The sequence below is a fragment of the Elgaria multicarinata genome, chromosome 20, assembly GCF_023053635.1.
Source record: "Elgaria multicarinata webbii isolate HBS135686 ecotype San Diego chromosome 20, rElgMul1.1.pri, whole genome shotgun sequence".
NCBI lineage: Eukaryota > Metazoa > Chordata > Lepidosauria > Squamata > Anguidae > Elgaria > Elgaria multicarinata.
This window is the reverse complement of record NC_086190.1, coordinates 16,489,733-16,510,934: the sequence shown is the minus strand read 5'-3', so window position 1 is coordinate 16,510,934 and position 21,202 is coordinate 16,489,733. Positions and strand designations below refer to the sequence as shown.

At 48.3% G+C, this 21,202-nt stretch overlaps 1 protein-coding gene across 1 annotated transcript in view; it reads right to left on the bottom strand.

Moving 5' to 3' along the window:
* Positions 1–1,193: 1,193 nt before the first annotated feature.
* PEX14 (peroxisomal biogenesis factor 14) overlaps positions 1,194–21,202 on the bottom strand; it is a 118,288-nt gene continuing 98,279 nt past the window's right edge. The window contains exons 5-9 of the mRNA XM_063145513.1: positions 18,610–18,695; positions 12,235–12,337; positions 9,972–10,069; positions 5,665–5,756; positions 1,194–3,114 (exon numbers count right to left, since the gene is read on the bottom strand). Of these exons, the coding sequence (XP_063001583.1) occupies positions 2,643–3,114; positions 5,665–5,756; positions 9,972–10,069; positions 12,235–12,337; positions 18,610–18,695 (851 nt within the window). The 3' untranslated portion in view covers positions 1,194–2,642. The remainder of the gene's footprint in view (positions 3,115–5,664; positions 5,757–9,971; positions 10,070–12,234; positions 12,338–18,609; positions 18,696–21,202) is intronic.

Here is a 21,202-nt window from a genome sequence, read left to right as displayed (position 1 = left end):
ATGATTCAAATCGAGTAAATTTGCATTATTTTATTCCATGGGTTGTTTTTAAAAGGAATTCCTGTAATTTATAACTTTATTTGTTTAGCTATGAGAAGGGACAATTCAAGGCACAAGGACCTCACTCCTTGAAGCGCTCCAAGTCTGATCAGCCACCCCTGAGATCTCCGCAGGCATTTGTCCCAATATTTGCAATGAGAAGGACACTTTCATAAGAAGATAAGAAGAGCCCTGCTGGATCAGACCGAGGGTCCATCTAGTCCGACACTCTGTTCACACAGCGGCCAACCAGCCATCGGCCAGGGATGAACAAGCAGGACATGGTGCAACAGCACCCTCCCACCCATGTTCCCCAGCAACTGGGGCACACTGGCTTACTGCCTCGAATACTGGAGATAGCACACACCCTTCAGGGCTAGTAGCCATGGATAGCCTTCTCCTCCAGGAATTTATCCAGCCCCCTTTTAAAGCCATCCAAATGGGTGGCCGTCACTACATCTTGTGGTAGTGAGTTCCATCATTTAACTCTGCGCTGTGTGAAGAAGTCCTTCCTTTTCCAGAAGGGCTAGAAACTTGGCAGTTGCTTTTTAAAAAGCAAATTTTAAGTTCTCAAGGAACTGTGCCACTTTTTAGGGGAGGTATACAAAATTATGCACGGTGTGGAGAATGTGGACGGGAACTTTTTCCGTCTCAACGTGCGTAGGATTGGCGCCCTAAGACGAGGAGAGAAGTCACCTTAACAGAAATGACTGTTTGGACCGTGAACACGACGAAAAGGACTTTTTGAGAGGAGACACCAACGTGTGCGTGCATGCGTGTGTATTATTATTATTATTATTATTATTATTATTATTATTATTATTATCATTTGTATACTGCCCCATAGCTGAGGCTCTCTGGGCAGTTTACATAGGATAAAAACACTTAAAAACATTACAAGTGTGAAGTTTGGCTTTCATTATCTAAGCTGCTCTGTAAGTGATGGCGGAACCGTAGAGGTGTAAACCTGAAATCGCTATACTTTTTAAAAGCAATGAACTTCCCTTTAAAAAAAAGAAACGCGGCGTCGGTTCTGGAATCCCTCATAAATTCTCCAATACTTCCCCCTTGACCCAACTGAAAACAGGCAGTCAAATGCAAAAGAAAAGAAAGAAAGAGAAGTAAAACACAGCCGTAGCATCCACCGCCTGGCATTAAGTCGTGGTAACTCATATTTATTACAATTATATACAATCATATTTTATAGCTGAATTCTATACATGATCACAGAGATGAGCACGTTTCGCTTTCCCTCATGGTGAGGATGGAGACCGTGAGGGTCAAGATGTTACAGGATTCGAGACTCTGTTTTTGTTTTGTTTTTAATGACGTGGACAGAAACTGGACACTGTTGGAACAGCAGAGGATACAACGCCGGAAAACGAGAGGCTTTTTTTTTATTATTAAAACGGTGGTTTGTTGCCGTTTTCTCCACCCAATAAGGCAAAAGTGAGAGGGCGGCCGGGGGGGGGGGAGTGGAAGTGGCGGCTGGTGGGAGGGAGGAAGAGGTGTGGTGCGAGAATCAGGGCCTCCACAACTGAGTTCTGCTTTGAGAAGAATTGTGACCTGACGATGGAGGCGGGAAGGCGTCTTTTTCATTTGTCAGACTCAGCCGCTTGGAGCCACCAGCAGCTGAGCTGCGGGCCTAAACCGGAACACGGGACGAGAGAGAGAACATCAACCAGTTCTGCAGGGGAAATCATTTCAGCCGCAAAGGTTCGCGGCAGGGACTAGCGACTTGGCGAGATCTTGGCCGCCTTGCTGGGATCCCCCTGCCTGTCTCTTCCCCTTGCGAGGAATGGACATTTCGAGCGCCTGGGAAGAACCGGGAGAGAGAGGAAGAAAGGAAGTAGGAGAAGAGTAGGGAATGAAAGAAGGAGAGGAAGGAGCGGGGCTAAGCCTCAGAGATAAGGAGGCAGAAGACACCTTGAAGGGAGAAGGGGACGTGGCCAGCAATGCAATGATTCTCAAAAATGGCTCCCCACTCCCAGCAAATCAAGTTGTCCACAAACAAGCAGACCGGCTAAACATCACACGTGATTTTTGTTCCCAAGATACTAGGAAATAGGGGTGGAGGAGAGAGAGGGCGGGGGCACAGGCAGGAATACTCTTCGTCCGGAAACAAAACACGGGGTGGAAACGGAGGATCCGGGATCCATGCAAGAATATTTGCATTTCTTAAAGGCTGGATGGTGGTGTGGTTTTTTTGGCAAGGGAAGGTCAGATTTGAGAATGTGAGATGATTAAGGGGGGGGGGTTGCCACCACGGAGGGAGAGGGGGGTTTGGGGGAATGACGCAAGAGCGCAGAACCCGCAGTTGTGCCCCACTTTGCTACGTGGCTGCGCATCGTTAGGAAGGAGGCCCGATTCTTTAGCCGGGGTCCCACCCTGATCGGAGGCAGGGTGTGAGAGAGGAGCGGCCGTGGCGGGGAAGGTGGGCGGCCCGAGGTCGGCCAGGCGGCCACTTCCGGCTCACGAGGTCGCACAACGCCAGTCGCGGTGATTCACAGAGGTGAGACAAAAGGGATTCATTGAGGCCCCAGGAACGGAGAAGGGACGCGGGATGCGGGGAGGGGGGGTTCGGAGCCGCCCCCCTAGGCGTGCTAGTCAATTTCATTCTCGTTGCTCGCCCCCTCGGGCCGCCGTAGCTTTTCCACCTGCTCGTTGATCTGCCCGTCGCCTCCTCGCCGGTCCTCCGTCTGGACGTCCAAGCACTCCTCCTCATCCACGTGGCTGACGTCGTCCTCTTCGTCCTCGTCCTCCTCTTCCTCCTCCTGGGTCCCGGCGTCCTCCCTCTTCTCCTCCTCCCCTTGTACCTCCATCCTTACCTGGCCCTTCAGGTCCATCAGAGCTTCGCCCTGTTCCTCCGGGCCCAGCAGGTGGCAGCTGACCTTCGAGCCTTCGGGGCTGTGGTTCTCCTTGATGGGCGACGAGGAGTTGGACTCGTTGCTTACCGGCGAGATGTCGCTGCTGGTGTTGTGGTTGTTGGTGACGGCGTTGGAGGGCGAGGAGGGCTTGACCGGGATCTGCCACGAAGGGATTTTGGGGGCCGATGGCGAGGGAGGAAACTGCCTCCTGTAAGAAAGAAGAGGAATAAGCAGCTTTCTTTTTTAAAAAAAATTTTTTTAAAGGTGTTTCCATTTTCCCTCTTCCCTCCCCATCGCTCTTTCCTCGTGTGTCGTGTCTTCTTTGATTGAAAAGCTGATAGCAGTGGCTGTCTTGTCTTATGGTTTAGACGGTTTAGGCTGTGCAGCACCAGAAAACCCACCACCCATCTACATAATTGATTCCCTTTGCCGAAATGCTTTCACTGTCAAGACGTTTCATAGAATCACAGAATCATAGAATAGCAGAGTTGGAAGGGGCCTACAAGGCCATCTAGTCCAACCCCCTGCTCAATGCAGGAATCCACCCTAAAGCATTCCTGACAGAGGGTTATCCAGCTGCCTCTTGAAGGCCTCTAGGGTGGGAGAGCCCACAACCTCACCAGGCAACTGATTCCATTGTCGTACTGCTCTAACAGTCAGGAAGTTTTTCCTGATGTCCAGCCGGAATCTGGCTTCCTGTCACTTGAGCCCGTGATTCCGTGTCCTGCACTCTGGGAGGATCGAGAAGAGATCCTGGCCCTCCTCTGTGTAACAACCTTTTAAGTCTTTGAAGAGTGCTCTCATGTCTCCCATCAATCTTCTCTTCTCCAGGCTAAACATGCCCAGTTCTTTCAGTCTCTCTTCATAGGGTTTCCAGACCCCTGATCATCCTGGTTGCCCTGCTGGAGCTTGGGTTTTCGCCTAATGTTCAACTGAAATCTACCCTTCTGGAGCTTAGGGCCACTATGACTTGTCCTACCCTCTAGAGCAGCGGAGAAAAAACCTTTGCCCTCTTCTGCGTGATAGCCTTTCCGGTATTCAAAGAGATGATGATGATGATCATAGAAATATAGAATCATAGAATAGTAGAGTTGGAAGGGGTCTCCAAAGCCATCGAGTCCAACCCCCTGCTCAATGCAGGAATCCACCTTAAAGCATCCCTGACAGAGGGTTGTCCAGCTGCCTCTTGAAGGCCTCCTGTGTGAGAGAGCCCACCACCTCCCTAGGTCATGGGTTCCATTGTCGTACTGCTCTAACAATCAGGAAGTTTTTCCTGATGTCCAGCTGGAACTTACCAAAGCTGTAAGCTGAGAGCCAATTCCCATGTAAGGATTTCCTAAACACAACTACACCCCTACCCCCACCTCTTGAAAATGCCTCTCAACCTCAGCCATGGAAGACACCCTTCTCCTGAGGCGTCCATCTCTTCTGCATGCAAACGAGCAAATGACCGGCATTATTCACCAGTATCGCCAATGCTATCAAGGAATTCAATTTGGACGGCTTTTCTCAGCTCCGAAGTCACGGCCTCCTGCTTTGCCGCAAGGGAGGGCTCGTGTCGGCAGGCTCTGTTTGTTTATTTTAAGAAATATATTTTCCAAAGGCACTTATCTCCACAGCTGCATTAACTAACACACACACCACCACCACCATCAAATAAATTTCCTCTTAATGACAAGATGTCCTCTTGCGGACATGCAGATGGAGTAACCGCTGGCAGCAACTGAGCAGTGAAGATTTAAGAACGAAACAAAAACAGCTTCAGTTGCACAGGGCATGAAGTGAAGGGGAGACACACACTCCTCACTCACTCCTCACACACCTCAAAGAGTCAGAGGCTTAAATAACAAGCATGGGGCAAGGTCACCTGATCTGCCACCTGTCTGCTCATTGCTCTCATAAGTGCGACTACCTCGGTTTGCTGCCAACTCCTCTACCCTCCCTGCCAGCTTTCCTCTTTTGTCGTCGCCATTATGACATTTCATTACACAGTTTCGGAAAGCGCCGAGCGGCTTCTCGGCACCCGTCAGGTTTCTTTTTAGAACAACAGGCATTTCTCAAAACTGTAAGAGGCTTAAAGGGCACGAACCCGGACCGGGCTAAAAATTTCTCACCACCACCACCACCACCGATTTTGACGTCAAGCATGTGCTTAACTGCCATCAATGGACTTTTAAAGAGTGCTTTGGTTGGGCTGTTGGTGGGACCATAAACGTTTGATCCAGCAGCAAAGCACTGATTAAAATTTAACAAACACAAGATAAAATGAGAAAGGGAGACGCACGGAATCCTAGAATTTGCAGCCGTCTTGCAGTCTATCCTTAAAGATTGCTGGGAGCCGTAGGACTTTTTTTTCTGCCTACACATGCATAGGGTCACTCCCTAAGTTGATCCCCCGGCCTGCCACCCCAAACACCTCCCCAACACGTAATACTTTTCTAACTGTAAGCTACTTTGGGAGCCAACCTAGGCTGAAAAACAGGATATAAATAAAACCCACGATGGAAGGAGACAATGTTTTGTAGGTTGGTTCTGCGCTTGAATGTAGCTGATGCATTTGTCCCGCGTGTGAAGCCGCCGTTGGAGATATAAGAATAAAAAGCTGAAAGGGGACAAAAAGGAAACCGGAAACAGCAGCGGATCCCGTGGGCAGCGGGCAGAAATAATGGACGGCAGGTGAGGAGGAGGAAAAGAACAGAAAGCGGTTTGCAGAGAAGCCGTTAAGAGACCCCGCACTCAATTCTATGTTCTTTCCTACCTGTTTAAAAGCAGTCCTTTGAGCGAATAGATTTCCGACTTCAACTCGTTGATATTCTGAGACTCCAGAATCCAGTTTGTGGACGTCGTGGCCTAGGGCGCAAAGAAGAGGCGATAGTCACAGGCGAGCAGAGTTAGGGGTCTGCGCGGAATCGAGGGATTCTCCCCATAACTTAAAACCTGCCAAGTGTTTCTAGAGACATCCGGGCCTCCCTTTTGCATCGGCCTTTCAAGTGAACGATAGATGCAAGGAGTAAATGTTATCCCCAACAGCCAGAATGTGCTAAAGGGCCACGAGTGTCGGATCAGGACCAGGTTGGCCTCAACTCAATGCCATGAGCAGCTGCCCCTCTTTGATGAAAGGCCAAAGAACCGACCTACCCAAGATGCAGAATGAGGCGGTGAGACAGAAGGAACCATACCACTACAGGTGACATCGTTAATCTGTGGAACTCACTGCCCCTGAAAGTGACGATACGTATTTCTTTTGATAGCTTTCAAATACAGGAGATCAAGCAAGAAGAAGGCTCTCAGTGGCTACTAGTCCTAATGGCTATATGCTTCCTCCAGTATCAGAGGCAGTAAGCCTGTATACACTACTTGCTGGGGAACATGGGTGGTAGGGTGCTGTTACACCCGTGTCCTGCTTGTGGGTCCGTTGTCGACAGCTGGTTGGACACTGTGTGAACAGAGTGCTGGACTGGACGGACCCTTGGTCTGATCCAGCAGGGCGCTTCTGATGTTCTTAAATGGTTGCTGCTGGACTAGTCAGGCCTTCAAAAGTGGTGTTGCAGTTAGAGTGACAGCCTAGAACGGGAGAGAACTGGGTTCAAATCCCGGCTCAGTTCACAAAGCTCGCTGGGTGATCTTGGTCCAGTCGCATTTTCAGCCTAACCTACCTCACAAGGTTGTTGTGAAGATAAATAGGGGGCAGGGTAGGAGAGAGAAAGGGATTGGTTGGGAAATACCATGTCGTCCATCTTGAGCTCCTTGCAGGAAGGGCGAGATTATGAATGTATAAATGAAATAAATACGTGGGGCCGGATCCAGCAGGGCTCTTCTTATGTTTCCTTAAAGAACTGGACAAATTCGTGGAGGTAGGGTGACCATATGGAAAGGAGGACCGGGCTCCTGCATCTTTAACACTTGCATAGAAAAGGGAATTTCAGCCGGTGTCATCTATATGCCTGCAGCACCTGGTGAAATTCCCTCTTCATCCTAACAGTTAAAGCTGCAGGAGTCCTGCCCTCTTTTGTTTCAGGTCAAGAGGGCAGGTCTCCTGCAGCTTTCACTGTTGTGATGAAGAGGGAATTTCACCAGGTGCTGCAGGCATCCAAATGACACCTGCTGAAATTCCCTTTTTTCATACGACTGTTAAAGATACAGGAGCCCGGTCCTCCTTTCCATAGGGTCACCCTAATGGAGCTCACGTATTAAAAATCCTGGTATTTGGGGGATTTGGGGCCCTGGGGGCTTCTCCGAAGCACTATTCGTCCCTGAGGCTGAAAGAAGCAACGCAGTGCAGACATCAAGTAAATCCTGCAAACCTGAAGTCCGCCCGTGTCTGTTGTAATACTTGGACGGGCTCTTTAAAACTCGGCTCGGATCTTTTTGCTCGGAAGCAGCTCGCCGCCGTGGCCGGTTTGGCCGCCGGCGCCCTCAGCGTGCGCTCCTAGCAGCGGCAGGCCCCGGCTGGCAAACCCAGGCACAGATGTGGTCTCCAAGGACACCACCATTCCCCGAGCCTTCGAGGCAGCGAGAACCCGGGAGCGCCACCGTTTTGGCTCTCTCTCCGCGCCCTTTCAAAGCTGCAGCAGCACATTAACGAGAGAGAGAGAGAGAGAGAGTGCTTTCCACTCACCGGCCTGCAAACAGATTCGGATTTCTAAAACACATATGGTGCCAGATGCTGGAGGATTTAAAAAATAAAGCCTGACATCTGGGGCTTTTTACGCCAGTCTCTTTTAAACACACACACACACACACACACACACACACACAAAACAAGTGGTAGAAAATTCAAGCCCGGTGATTCGCCTCCACGCACCCCCTTTTTTCAATTTAATGTCGCTTTCCTTTTAATTACTTAAAGCCGCGCTTTTTAATTTTTTACAGCATGCCAGTAGGAGTTTGAAAAGCAGATATAAAAACTTACATCACAGCTGAGAAAACTCTCCTTTTTTAAAACAAAAAAACACAAAAAAAACCAAAAACCAACTCTGTCGTTTATGGGCTCAGCCAAGTCTTTCCTTTGTGTATATACACACAGATGTGGTTTTGATCACACAGCGGTGAGTGCTACCATTTTAAGAGGATAAGTGTTGTTGTTTTTTAAAAAGGTGGTGTGTGTGCAGGGAGGGCTTTTTTTTTTGAAAGACACACACACACACACACACCCTCCCCGGGAAATCCACAAAAGCGCTATGCCCTTTTCTCCTCTTAAAGCACAACATGTGCTCTTAATATTAACACTTCAGATCCAAACGGGAGAGTTTCCCAATTTCCTGGTTGGCCCCCGGCCACCAGCGAGACTTTCGGCTGCCCCCCCCCCGGCCCCCCAAAAAGCCAAAACAGAACCAAAAAAAAAGGACTGTGGTTCTTTTTTCCTTTTTTCATTTCTGTGGGCCAATTCAAAATCACTGGGGGAGGCTCCGTGAACCCTTAATAAGCTTTTCAGGGTGGTTCTTCTATAAATCAAAGCCCATACGGAACTCGGATTTTAATAACTTTATTTTCCTACAGCACCGGCCTCATGGTCAAACCAGAATTGTGTTATGAAAATCAGGGCCTTCTGAGACTGTTTGATAATCCGGCCCTGGTCAAAACAGCCACAATCGCTGCAGTTGGAAAATAAATAAATAAAAGTACAGGCAATTTATTGTTTTGTTTTATTTGTTTGTTACACTCCTGCTCTCTATCTCACAACAACCCTGCGAGGTAGTTTAGGCAGAGAGTCAGTGACTGGCCCAAAATCACCCAGTGAGCTTCCATGGCTGAGTGGGGGACTAGAACCCAGCACTCCGACATCACACAGCCTTTCCACTGGCCACCTGAATGGAGCGCGTGCTCCACGCAGAGCCTCTGATTTAGGAGGCTTCCCTTGCATCAAATTTTGGATCTCGAGGACCTGCCATAGCGTTTGTTAGGGCACCACAGACACAGACGGCACTATATAAATCATCATCATCCCTGGACCAAAATGCAGCTCAGTTAACAAACCGCTGGAGGGCTTTCATTCGTTCTTGGATTCTTGGCAATAATCAAAGACATAAAATTTCAGGCAGTTATGCGCAACAGGTAGCTTCAAAACAATGGCCCCTGTGCAAGGGTTGCTAAAGAAGGTAAGAATCGGTCATTATCCTCCACCATCCTATGTGCTGCTGCGTGTGGAACTTGGCTGCCGCCACCTCTTACTTCTTTAATCCTAATAGTAGCCACTCACCATAGGATGGCCTCATTTCGTTGGGTAGAACCTGGCTGCCCCATTCTCTTACTTCTTTAGTCCCTAACAGAAGCTACGTCTTGGAATAAGGGCTCACTCCATTGTGTAGAACCTGGCTGCCACATCTTACTTCCTTAGTCCCTAGAGGGAGGGCCCTGAATTCAGAGCTTATGGCTTCCAGATACATTTTAAGCATGGGAACCTCTCCATTAAGTCCTCCATTCAAGACAAAAGAGGAGAAAGAAAAAAAGACACGGAATATACCAGCACTAACCTCTTACTGGTTCATTCCAGCCTCCATCTCTCCCTCCAAGGAAAACACGGATAGAAGCTCCCAGAAACATTTGCACTCTGGCCTATGTTAGAGGGCACTGCCAGGGCTCCAAGGTGGACACTGGACAACTTCTTGGCTTTCATGAATGTATTTAATCCCATTTTTAGCCCACTAGTTCTTGCCACATCTTGAGGCAGGAGGACTGGTATAAATTAGCAGTGTTCAGGTACACTCTTTTATATGCTACAGGGAGGATGGTCAAGGACTATTCTCCAAAGCCACAGAATTTAAGACCTGAAATAATGAGTTTAAGTTACAGCTACCTAGATTGAGGAAAAATTACCTGGGGGTAAGATCTATACAACAGTGGAACAGTCTACCTAGGGAGGCTGTGGGCTCTCTGTCTCTGGAGGATTTTCAGAAGAGGCTGGACAGCCACCTCTCATCAATGGTTTAACTGGGTTTTCCTGCACCTTGCAGTGGGTTGGACTAGATGACCCTTGGGATCCCTTCCAACTCCACAATTCTACGGTTCTGTGAGATTTGGTTCGCGGGCTAATTTGAGGACTCATTTGCGAGGCAAGGGAAGTACCTTAGAAGCAGCTAGTTCTTGGGTGAGCTCCTGGATTTTCTGCTGTTGTTGAACGAGAAGTTCCTGGACAGAAGCTAAAGTTGTCTGAAGTTGAGTCACTGTGCAAAGGCGAGAGATGAGGGGGAGGGAAGCAGAAAGTTTGTTAAATCGGAACAGGCGTGCACACGGGCATGCGAAGAAAGCAAACTGTTCTTCTGATGTTCGAACTACAAGAGTCCTCCATTCCCCCAGCGTCTGATTTATCTGTGGGCTTCCTCTGGCTCTAACCACTTATAATTTATCCGCACTACGGGTAATCTACCTGCACTGTATCTAACCTCCACTATTTCTACTTTATCTTCCCTTTGTATAGATGTCTATAGCTTACAGTATATCCGTCCGAAACCTCTCCCTTCTAATTATATCGCTTTATGATTTGCAAGGTCTCTCTGAACTTGTGCAGCCTGGGTCTCATTTATCTATCTCCAGGCTGCACGAAGGAAGACGTTCGACGCTCGAGAACTCCTTCTGGTTGGGAGACAGACGAGTCTCTGGATTGAGGGGTAGAGGCAGAAAAGGGAGCAGAGACCCTGTCGGGCCATCATGTAATGGAGTTCATGGATGTGGTCTCCTGAGCACATGGCATGTGGCAGCAATGTTGTGTGGGGAAAAATAAGTATTGATGACAAAACTTTCTCAGAGCCGAGTCTGGGAGAAGCAGCGAGGGACTCGCTCGCTTCGCTTTATTCAGCCACCTCTCTGTGTTCACAGAGGGCATATATTTTATACATGGGCTGTTTATTGCTCTATGTCTGACTTGGTTCAGACATCGCATTAGAGACGTTGGAGGAATCCGTTGGGAGTGGGGTACAGGGTTTGCTGAGCATTCAACAGCTCAGCCCCGCAGAATTCAGCTCGTTTCCTAGTGAGCTCGTGGATTTTCATTTTTAAAAATCTCCATAAACAGAAATTTGCCCCCAAAAGGCGGCTGTCATTTGCACAAATTTCTATTTATGATTTTAAAGAAGAAAAACAACCACACACACAAAATCTCTGATTTTAGAAAACGGCTCACAAATGCATGCTGAGCCAGAAATCCGGCGAGTCCCAAGAGGGATGGATTTGCTCGTGATGAACATCTGGAGTTCACATGAACGGATCTCTTCCGTTCTATCCGCTGGCCTATCCAGCGGAATTTTAAGATGTTTTTAGGATTTTTTTAGGATGTTTTTAACAATGTATATTATGTTTTAATTCAGTTTTATGTATTTTATCGTTTATTGTCGTTCCCCGCCTCGATCAGAATGGAGAGGCGGGTAAGAAAATATTATTATTATTATTATTGGTGGCTTCAGTCTTAATTCCTCCACGGGTTCTTTGTTTCCTGCACTTTCCCTGAGAGGGGCGCAGACCAAGCAAAGAGGGTGTACGGATACACTTTTAAAAGTGTGTATCCATACACCCACCCACCCCAAAAACCCAAGTCAAAATACTCCAGCCCACCGGGGGGGGGGGGGAAGGGGGGAATCTTTTCTTGGAAAGACTTGTGAAAGACGCCACTTCGCTCATCAGGGGCTGGAGGGTTTTGACGTGGTTTTTCCCCTCTCTCTTCTGGTGTGCTTTAAATTATAATTGAGAGCTTCCATCCAGTAAACAGGTTCTCATATATATATATATTCCACTGGTATGACAGGTTACAGCTAATCTAGGTCATCTATTGAGAGGCTGGGTAATGAACAGGTGGCCCTATGGAGTCAATAACGGAGGAGGTTGCAGGGGTCGGAGAACGCACCGTAATTACAGGCTCCTCTGACCTTGTCTTGAATAAAAAGGAAAATGTGGTGGCGGGCAGGAGAAGCAGACGCCCCTCCCCTCCCCCCAAAAAATATATTTAAAAAAAACATATATAACCCAACCCCAAAGAAAGCCCTCAGAGAAGCAGAAATTAAAAATGAACTTTACAGCCCCTTCGAAAAGGCTGTCATTTTATTCCCCTTATTAATATTCTGAGGTTGGGAGCCTTTCCGTAAAAACATAATTAATTGAGGCCGCGCCGACAGTAAACAAGCAATTTCAAATTAAACCGAAATGACGGCGGCTTCATTTGCAAATGTGAACAGATTTCTCAGAGCAGATAAATGAAGTCACCACATAAAGTGGGAGATGGGAGAGAAAGGTTGGGGAAGGAAAAGGAAGGGGAGAGGGGGGGGTTGTGGGGGGGGGAGAGAGACGTGGAGTGAAGGGCTTCCGAGGGGCAGGAATTGATGGGATCATTAATCTTCACCTGTCTGCGTGACGCAGCCGCTCATTTCGGAAATGCTGGTCTCGATCCGCTGCAGTTGCTTCCTGTCTTCTTTGCCTCCCATGATCAGAGGAAGCAGGTATTTCTGCACAAAAGAGGACGCAGGGCACGTGAGGCGGGGACCGAGCAGGAGTTACGTTGGGACTTATCAGAACTTTGGAACTAGACTGTCATCACCTCGAAGGGACTGTTAGCAAGCTGCTCCCATCAAGCAGAAAAAGAGAGGAGGAGGAGGAGGAGGAGGAGGAAGAAGAAGAAGAAGAAGAAGAAGAAGAAGAAGAAGAAGAAGAAGAAGAGTTCTGTGTAACAGGGCAGCTTGCATGCGCCAACAGGAAGAGCCCTACTGGATCCGACCAATAATAATAATATATTTATTTATTTGTTACCCGCCTCTCCCTCTGGCGGGGTACAACACAAATAAAAACACCATGAAATACATACAACTAATTCAAACGTTTAAAACTAATACATTATTAGAAGCAGCACATTATTAAAAAGGCATCTAAAAATTCAACTGAGAAGGCCTGCCGGAAGAGATCAGTCTTTATGGCTTTCTTACATTCTGGAAGACTGTTAAGTTGACGAATCTCTCCCGGCAAGCCATTCCACAAACTGGGAGAGGCAGAAGAAAAGGTCCTCTGGGTAATAGTTGTCAGCCAAGGGTCCATCTAGTCCAGCGTTCTGTTCACACAGTGGACGACCAGCTATTGACCAGGGACTCACAAACAGGACAGGGGTGCAATGGCACCCTCCTGCCCATGTTCCCCAGCAACTGGTGTTTACAGGCTGACTGCCTCAAATACTGGAGATAGCACACAACCGTCAGGACTCGTAGCCCTTGATAGCCTTCTCCTCTGGGAGGATCTCTTCTCGATCCTCCCAGAGTGCAGGACACGGAATAACGGGCTCAAGTTAAAGGAAGCCAGATTCCAGCTGGACATCAGGAAAAACTTCCTGACTGTTAGAGCAGTGCGACAATGGAATCAGTTACCGAGGGAGGTTGTGGGCTCTCCCACACTAGAGGCCTTCAAGAGGCAGCTGGACAACCCTCTGTCGGGGATGCTTTAGGATGGATTCCTGCATTGAGCAGGGGGTTGGACTCGATGGCCTTGTAGGCCCCTTCCAACTCTGCTGTTCTATGATTCTATGATCCAGGAATTTGTCCACCCCCCTTTTTAAAGGCATCCAAATTGGTGGCCGTTACTACATCTTGTGGTAGTGAGTTCCAGAGTTCAACTCTGCGCTGTGCGAAGACGTCCTTCCTTCCATCTTTTCCTGACTCTCCCACCAATCAACTCCATGGGATGGTCCCATTGGGGGATTGTATTATGAGAGAGGTAGGAAAATAGGAAAATGTCCACTGCAACGTATCTAAAAGAGTAACCGGCAACATACTGGATCAACAAGATTTAAGTTGGAAAAACTTAAGAACGTAAGAGGCGCCCTGCTGGATCAGACCAAGGGACCATCTAGACCAGCGTTCTGTTCACACAGTGGCCAACCAGCGGCCCACGGGAAACCCACAAGCGTGACATGAGTCCAATATCATCTCCTGCACAAGTGAAGTACCCTGAAATGTGAACTACATAGTCTGTACAAAGCTTTAATGAGTACCCAATGGTACGCTAGACGCCGTGTAAACAGAACTGTCTAACATCGGATTGGGTTCCATTTAGAGAAGCCACTAAGCCAGAGCGATCCCAATTTTGGGAGGAACCGGTGGGCCCATTTGGGATTTGGAGGGAGTGTGGAGGGCACTCTCACAAAATGGATGCCGTGGGCCAGGGCTTGGCCATTCGCAAAACGGCTGCCGTGGTATGGCCTGTCACAAAACAATCCTTTCTCAGAAGGCAAAGCCAGGATGTATGCAAAGAGCTTTTTGCAACTTGCTCAAATAGCAAGCTATCAACATTTGAACGGGTGTTATACAAACGCCACTTGTGAGTGGATAAATACATGGATATTTGGTCTGCTTTTCTTGAAAACTATGCGTAACGTTCTCCTTTTGGCTTTTAATGCATGTTGTATATGGTGGGGGGGGAAAAAGACATTTCCCCCACCCCGTGATCTGTTTTCTGTTCTGTTTTGTTAAGTTCACAATAAAAAGTAAAATAAAATAAAGAAATGAACCCATTTTCTTACTGTTGCTGTTTCTATTGGCGCTGAAAACCGTGAGTTGCAAGGCATGCCTTGCGGGAGGATACTTGTCCTTTGACCTGCGCTCCAAGGCAGCCATTTTGTGGGGGTGCTCACGACAGTTCCCCAAATTGCCAAACGTGCCCCAAAGTTGCTATGCCAAATCCTTGCTTCAAAGAGTGAGTGGGGGGAAAGTAGAGAGCCAGAAAGCGACGTTTAAAAGTCCTTTTTTTCCCCAAGAGAGCTTAAAAAAAAATAATCCAAACAAAACAGAAGTGCCCGGGGGTGAAGAATCTGTTCTCCATTTGATCTACGACAGTGTTAATGATACAGATGTCTGGTGACAGCCTCGTGGATGTATTTGCATACCCTTTAACGTTTCATGAACGAAAACAGGGGAATCCTTTGTAAACCCTGTGTTCTCACGCTCAGGGTCGCTGCCTGAACTTTGTCCTCCCCGCTGGCCACATCCTACTCCATTACGTGTCGCTAAAGGTTCAACCTCACCTGCTGTACGCTTCGGTGATAAGTGGGCTTTGCAAACAAAGGTTGCAGGGGGTCTGCACCTCCTAATCGGGAGTTCGGGCGGACACTTAAGACGTCGGCAAAAAGGAGGCCGGAACAGGCATACAATTTGCATGTGCTAATTTACATGGGGATGCAAACGGAGGAGTAACTGCTGTCCTTGAGACAGAAATACAGCACATCTCGCCATGGTGGGAAACCGCAATGACCAGGTGGCCACTCAGTCTGCAGCACAAGCGCTAACGGAGGTTTGGGCAATTTCAAGGCCTTTGCTTTCTTCCTTCTAGGGATATTTGTCACCAGGAAATCCAGCCTTTTGGAGATTTCTGCACCATTCCCAACTCAGGTTGCATTTGTGAATCAAGCGATAGGGTTTCTTCCTGAAACCTGGGAACTTTTCGGGGGTTCTTTTTTTTAAAAAAAAAAGCGTAAATAGCAATTGCTGCAAATTGTGCGCAAATTTCGGCTGGGATTTCTGTAACTGCCACAAATTCCGCAAATTTCAGCTGCAGTCTGAGCAAATTTCTATTTCTTTCCTTCGTGACATTTTATTTTATTTTGAAATGAGGTTAACAAAATAAAGACAACAAAAAGAAGAAGAGCGAATAATAATAATAATAATAATAATAATAATAATAATAACAACAACAACAACAACAACAACAACAACAACAACAACTACTACTAATCACAACCACTAATGAAACAAAGGGATTTGCTGATTATAAATCTTAAGTCTATGACTGATATTTTTATGGGACATTTAGAATTAAATATTGCTCCTCAGTGGTCCTGTTTCGGTTCCAGCCCTGTCGGCACTAAGCCACCTGAGTTTGTTGTTCGAGGGAATGATTTATTCTGCAATGTTGCTCACCAGTTTAAAAAGAGGAAAGTGCTTGTTTGTTTGTTTTTTGGGGGGGGGATGTGCCATTTATTTTACTAAATGTTTTATCCCACCACTGTGCCTCAATGTGTAGCATTCAAGGGGGCTTACAAATAACCCTCAAAGGATTTTATCTTAACAACAACCCTGTGAGGTAGATTGGGCTGAGAGCAGGGGGGGGGGATAGATGAGGAAGAGGAGGAGGAGAAGCAAGAGCAGGTGGTGACCATGGCAGTGAGAAGGCAGATGTGGTTCAATGTCAGCAAGTGTAAGGTGATGCACGCTGGGGCAAAAAAAACCCAACTTCAAGTAAAAGGAAGGAGTTCTTCACACAGCCCATAGTTAAGTAATGGAACTCACTACCACAGGAGGTGGTGATGGCCACCAATCTGGATGGCTTTAAAAGGGGGTTGGATAAGTTCCTGGAGGAGAAGGCTATCCATGGCTACTAGCCCTGATGGTTGTGCTGTCTCCAGTATTTGAGGCAGTAAGCCTGTGTGCACCAGTTGCTGGGGAACATGGGCGGGAGGGTGCTGTTGCACCATATCCTGCTTGTTCATTCCTGGCTGATGGCTGGTCGGCCACTGTGTGAACAGAGTGCTGGACTAGATGGACCCTTGGTCTGATCCAGCAGGGCTCTTCTGATGTTCAATTGGGTTTTTTATTTATTTATTGTATTTCATCTATCTCCTGCTTTTTTCTCCGCCAAGGAACCCAAGGCAGCGTACATAATCCTCCTCTTCTTCATGTTATCCTCACAACAACCACCTTGCGAGGTGGGTTGGGCTGAGAGGCTGTGACTGGCCCAAAGTCACCCAGTGGGTTTCCATGGCCGAGTGGGGACTAGAACCCGGATCTCCTGGCTCCAAGTCCAACACTTTAGCCACTACGCCACACTTGCCCAGGGAGCCTCAAAAAACCTGGTGCTGGCACTGCTCAAAAATGCACACCCCGGTCAGAAATCTGGGAACCTGGGGAGTAAATCCAACTGTCCCCAAATGTTCATTCACCTCCCGGGTGTGTGTGTGTGTAATGAGAGGGAAAAGAGAGATTTCAATACGTCAGCCTGCAATGACTTTAGGCAGTTGCAAAAATCACAAAGAATATCCGAAGACTTGGCGGGGCTTGAATAAAAGTTGAGAGGACCATCTCACGGGTGGTGCCGGGTGCAGGGGGGAGCTTCCTCGGTAGTAAACTCCCCCCCCACGCCCCATTTTGGAATGTCCTCCCCTGGGCCGCTTGCCTGAAAACCAGTTTGATGAGTTGTTGTTTCAAAAAATCTGCCCAGGTTTGAACGTTCGGTAAAGCCGCTGTTTTTCCAATTTAGGTGTTAATTCTAGCGCTGCTGCTATTTTTGCTGCCACTGTTTTTTATTAGAGGGCGTGCGTTTTTTTAATTAACAAAATTATTTTAACTGATTGTTTCTGATGGATTGTTTTCAGCGCCCTTGTCGTCAGCCGCTTTGAAAGTTTAATAGGGGAAAGTAGGATATGGCATCTCTCTCTAGCTTTCCGCCGTCAGCCTTTCCTGACCTGGTGCACTCAAGTTGGGACTTCAACGCCCATCAGCCCCAGCAGGACCAACTCCAGGTTTCTGAGGGCCTTGTGAATCTACCTTCGCATTGCCGTGGTCGCCAGGTGCTCTTGCTTATTTCAAATCATGGCTCCCGCTTGCTTGCTTGACAGGCAGAGAGCCAGGGAGAAAGAAGGCGTCTCCTGTTCCTCCTTCTTACCACCACCGTTGTTTGGGCCAGAGCAAGAGGTAGAAGAACAAGCAGGTTGCGGTGGGGAAGAGGAGGAACGACTCCAGGGGGCTGCTGTCTGTGAGGCCCTGCTGAAATGTGGGCCCAGGGCACGTGCCCAGTCATGCCTATCCTCAACGCTGCCCATGCCTGCTCCTCCTTCTCCTCCTTTCACCACCACCAGGTCAGAGCGAGAGGCAGGGGAACAAGCAGCTTGCCATGGGAAAGAGGAGGAGCAACTCCAGGGGACCCCTGCTGAGGTGTGGGCCTTGTCAGGTACCCAACCAGGCCAACCCCTGACACCAGCCCTGGTTCCAGGAACTCTTTTAACCCCCAGTTAGAAGGATTGATGCCAGCACCTGAGCCACAGCCAACAGGACCAATGCTCAGGATTGCTGGGAATTGTAGCCCAAAACGTTTGGAGAGCGCCAGGTCGGGGACGGCGGATCATAGGTCCTTCTGACTGATTGGTAAGCTGTAACGAAGTGGACGCCTTCTTCCGTGTGGGTGGAAGCAGACCAAGGAGGTTATTTCTGGGCAGGGAGAGGGCGTGAGAGGCAGAGGGGAAAAGCAACGTGGTCAAAGACAAGCCTCCCCAGGTACGCACAGGCTCAGCACGAACTCCACGTTGCAATGCAGGAGCTGAGCTTCTCTGCCCTTCGACGCTCCAGCAATTCGCGACGCCACGGGGGCAGGACTGCACTGCTGAATTAAACTAAGTCAACAGGCACAGAGCTGGGTGACCTGAGCCCAGGCGTCTAGAAATCCCAGGATTTGGGGCAGAGGGGTGGGATGAGAAGAGGCAGAGCCGAAACAGCCCAACTGGTATAAAACGGAGAGATGTTTGTGGCGTAAACCTGCTCTAAAGTGCCCAATCTTGTCACTAAGGTTCTCGAAACAGAGCACGCTATCTCCCTTCTCCCTCCCAATTCCTTTTCCTTTCGTGTGGCGCCTTTTCGACCGTACGCCTGCCGGAAGGGAGCCTCTGGTTATTTATCTAGCATCCGGGGCAAAGGCTGGGGGCGGAGGTTGCATTCCGCAGCCTTGGGGAAGCCAGGAGGAATCCCCTTACCTTGTAGAGCTGGTGGAAGCTGAAAGCGATGCCAGCCATAATGATCGCTAGGGCGCCGTAATCCCGCCATCTGGAGCTGGGGGGACCTGGAGGGGAAAAGCAAAAGAATGAAGCAACAGATGAAGCCCTCAGGTAATGTCAAAAGCCTTCTGCTTGTCATCAATTCAGTCCTCTACATGGGTGATCAGTCCTTTCCCTGGCAGGCCAGGAGAAAGAGAGAGAGAGGGGTGGGTGGGTGGATAGTGCTACAGAAAAGATGTCAGCACACTATGGGGCTATTCACGCAACGACACGCCCACCCACATTCAGTGGTTGAGTCTGGGTTGTTTGTTGAACCATGGGTTAGCGTGTTGTCTGAACCCAGGACGTTTTCTGCAGGATGGCTTGTTAACCATGCAGGGTGGCTTGTTAGCTGCCCTGAACAGCCCAACAACAAACCATGGGTTCTCAAGATGGCTTTAAGCATGGAAAATAATCAGAAGGAAATCTTGACTGGGATCAGACAACACGATAATTCACACTCATGGTTGTTGTCGAACCATGGCTTATTGCGTTGTCCAAACAGCCATGCTACTGAACCATGGTTTGTTAACCACAAACAACCCACTGTTCACAACCCAACAACCAACCAATCTATTCATGGGTTGCTCGTGGTTAACAAACCATAGTTTGTTAGCACAGCTGGGTTCAGACAACACAATAACCCACGTTTCAGCAACAACCCACAATCAACAGCAACCCACAATCAACCCAAACTCAACCCCTGAGTGTGGGTTATCGTGTTGTCTGAACCCCGTGACTCTAACTTGGTATAACTTAGCTCACTTGTTAAGTAGAGGAGCTGTGGATTGAACTGGATATCTACGACAAGCAAAACAAGCGATCTATACTGAGCTGCTGGCGGACATGCTAGAAGCAGCTGCTAGGCTGCTGTCACTACTGAAGTGTCACGCCTAAATCTCGGCTTAGCATTCACCATTATTGCAATGAATATTACAGTGTGTAAGAGTCTGCAACTGAGCTGTGAGGCACTCTGAATAAACTTGGGTTTTTTGATAAACCTGGTTTGTTCCAAGTGCACCCTATGATTTCACCAAGCGCAGGGCAATCAAAAAAAGCCCAGAAGTGTGAGCATGTGTCTTATATGCCTCCCGGAGAACATTTCGGGCCCATTTCACGCTTGAAAACATTTGTATAAGAAACGTTTGCATAAAAATCTGGCTGCACTGAAATGTTCCGTCGCGCTAAAAATGCTGGCACATGAAAATCCGGCTGGGCCCTGGTGTGATACCCTTTAACTCTTGATTTTCCAAATACAACTCCAAAGGCATCCTATAGCATTGCATAGCCGGCTGGAGGATTCTGGGAATTGTAGTCCAACGCATCACCAGGTCAGGGAGAGAGGCTGGTGTGTATCATGATAGCTTTTCTTTCTCACCCTTCACTCATAGACTCAGATGGCTTCTTATGAACTGTGCCAGGGTGGTTTTCCTCCTTTTGCCCGGCTCCTTGCGGCTTCGACCTCTAGACAGACTCCGAAGACACCTGTGGTTCCTTCTCTCTCCACCCTCCTCCACCAATTCCATCATCCGCGGCCTTTCACCTCTTTCATTTCTCCCTCCGTTCCTGTAATGCTTGCGCTAAGAACATTTTATTGCCCCCTGGTTTTCATTATTAATGAAAAGGGACCAGGATGATCTTTCGGAAAGTTCAGAGAGTCTATAAAGACAAGGAGCTGAAATGCCATTTTACTCGTTTTAGGAATGTGCGAAACAATCTCCGTCTTGTGGCAAAAAATAAAGGCACCGAGGAAGAAAGAGAGGAACTAATTGGAGTGTGTATTGTGGGGTGGGGGAGAGAGAGAGAGAGAGAGAGAGAACTCAGCAAGGGCTCTCTGCTACCTCTTCTGATGCAACAGAGAAAGGGAAGATACGACACTATGGACTAGGAACTTTTGCAGAATTATCGCAGAAGTGTTTTCAGAATTCTGCCAGGCAGAGGAGCAGGGGGTGGGATTGGCGTGGTGAATTTCTGGAATAAACCAGGGGACGCACACCTGGGAATTCAACAATGGAAAGGTTTTAAGGGAGCCACACGACAATGGAATCAGTTTCCTAGGGAGGTTGTGGGCTCTCCCACACTAGAGGCCTTCAAGAGGCAGCTGGACAAGCATCTGTCAGGGATGCTTTAGGGTGGATTCCTGCCTTGAGCAGGGGGTTGGACTCGTGGCCTTGTACGCCCCTTCCAACTCTGCTATTCTATGATTCTATGAAAAGGTTGCACGCTTAGTTAGGTGCTGACTCTTCAATTTGTCAAGGGACAGGCAAGCATCCCCCATGGAGATCACAAGCTGAATATGAGCCAACAGTGCGATATGGCTGCAAGAAAGGCAAATGCTATTTTGGGCTGCGTTAATAGAAGTATAGCTTCCAAATCGCGTGAGGTTCTGGTTCCTCTCTATTTGGCCCTGGTTAGGCCTCATCTAGAGTATTGCGTCCAGTTCTGGGCTCCACACTTCAAGAAGGACGCAGACAAGATGGAGCACGTTCAGAGGAGGGCAACCAGGATGATCAGGGGTCTGGAAATGAAGCCC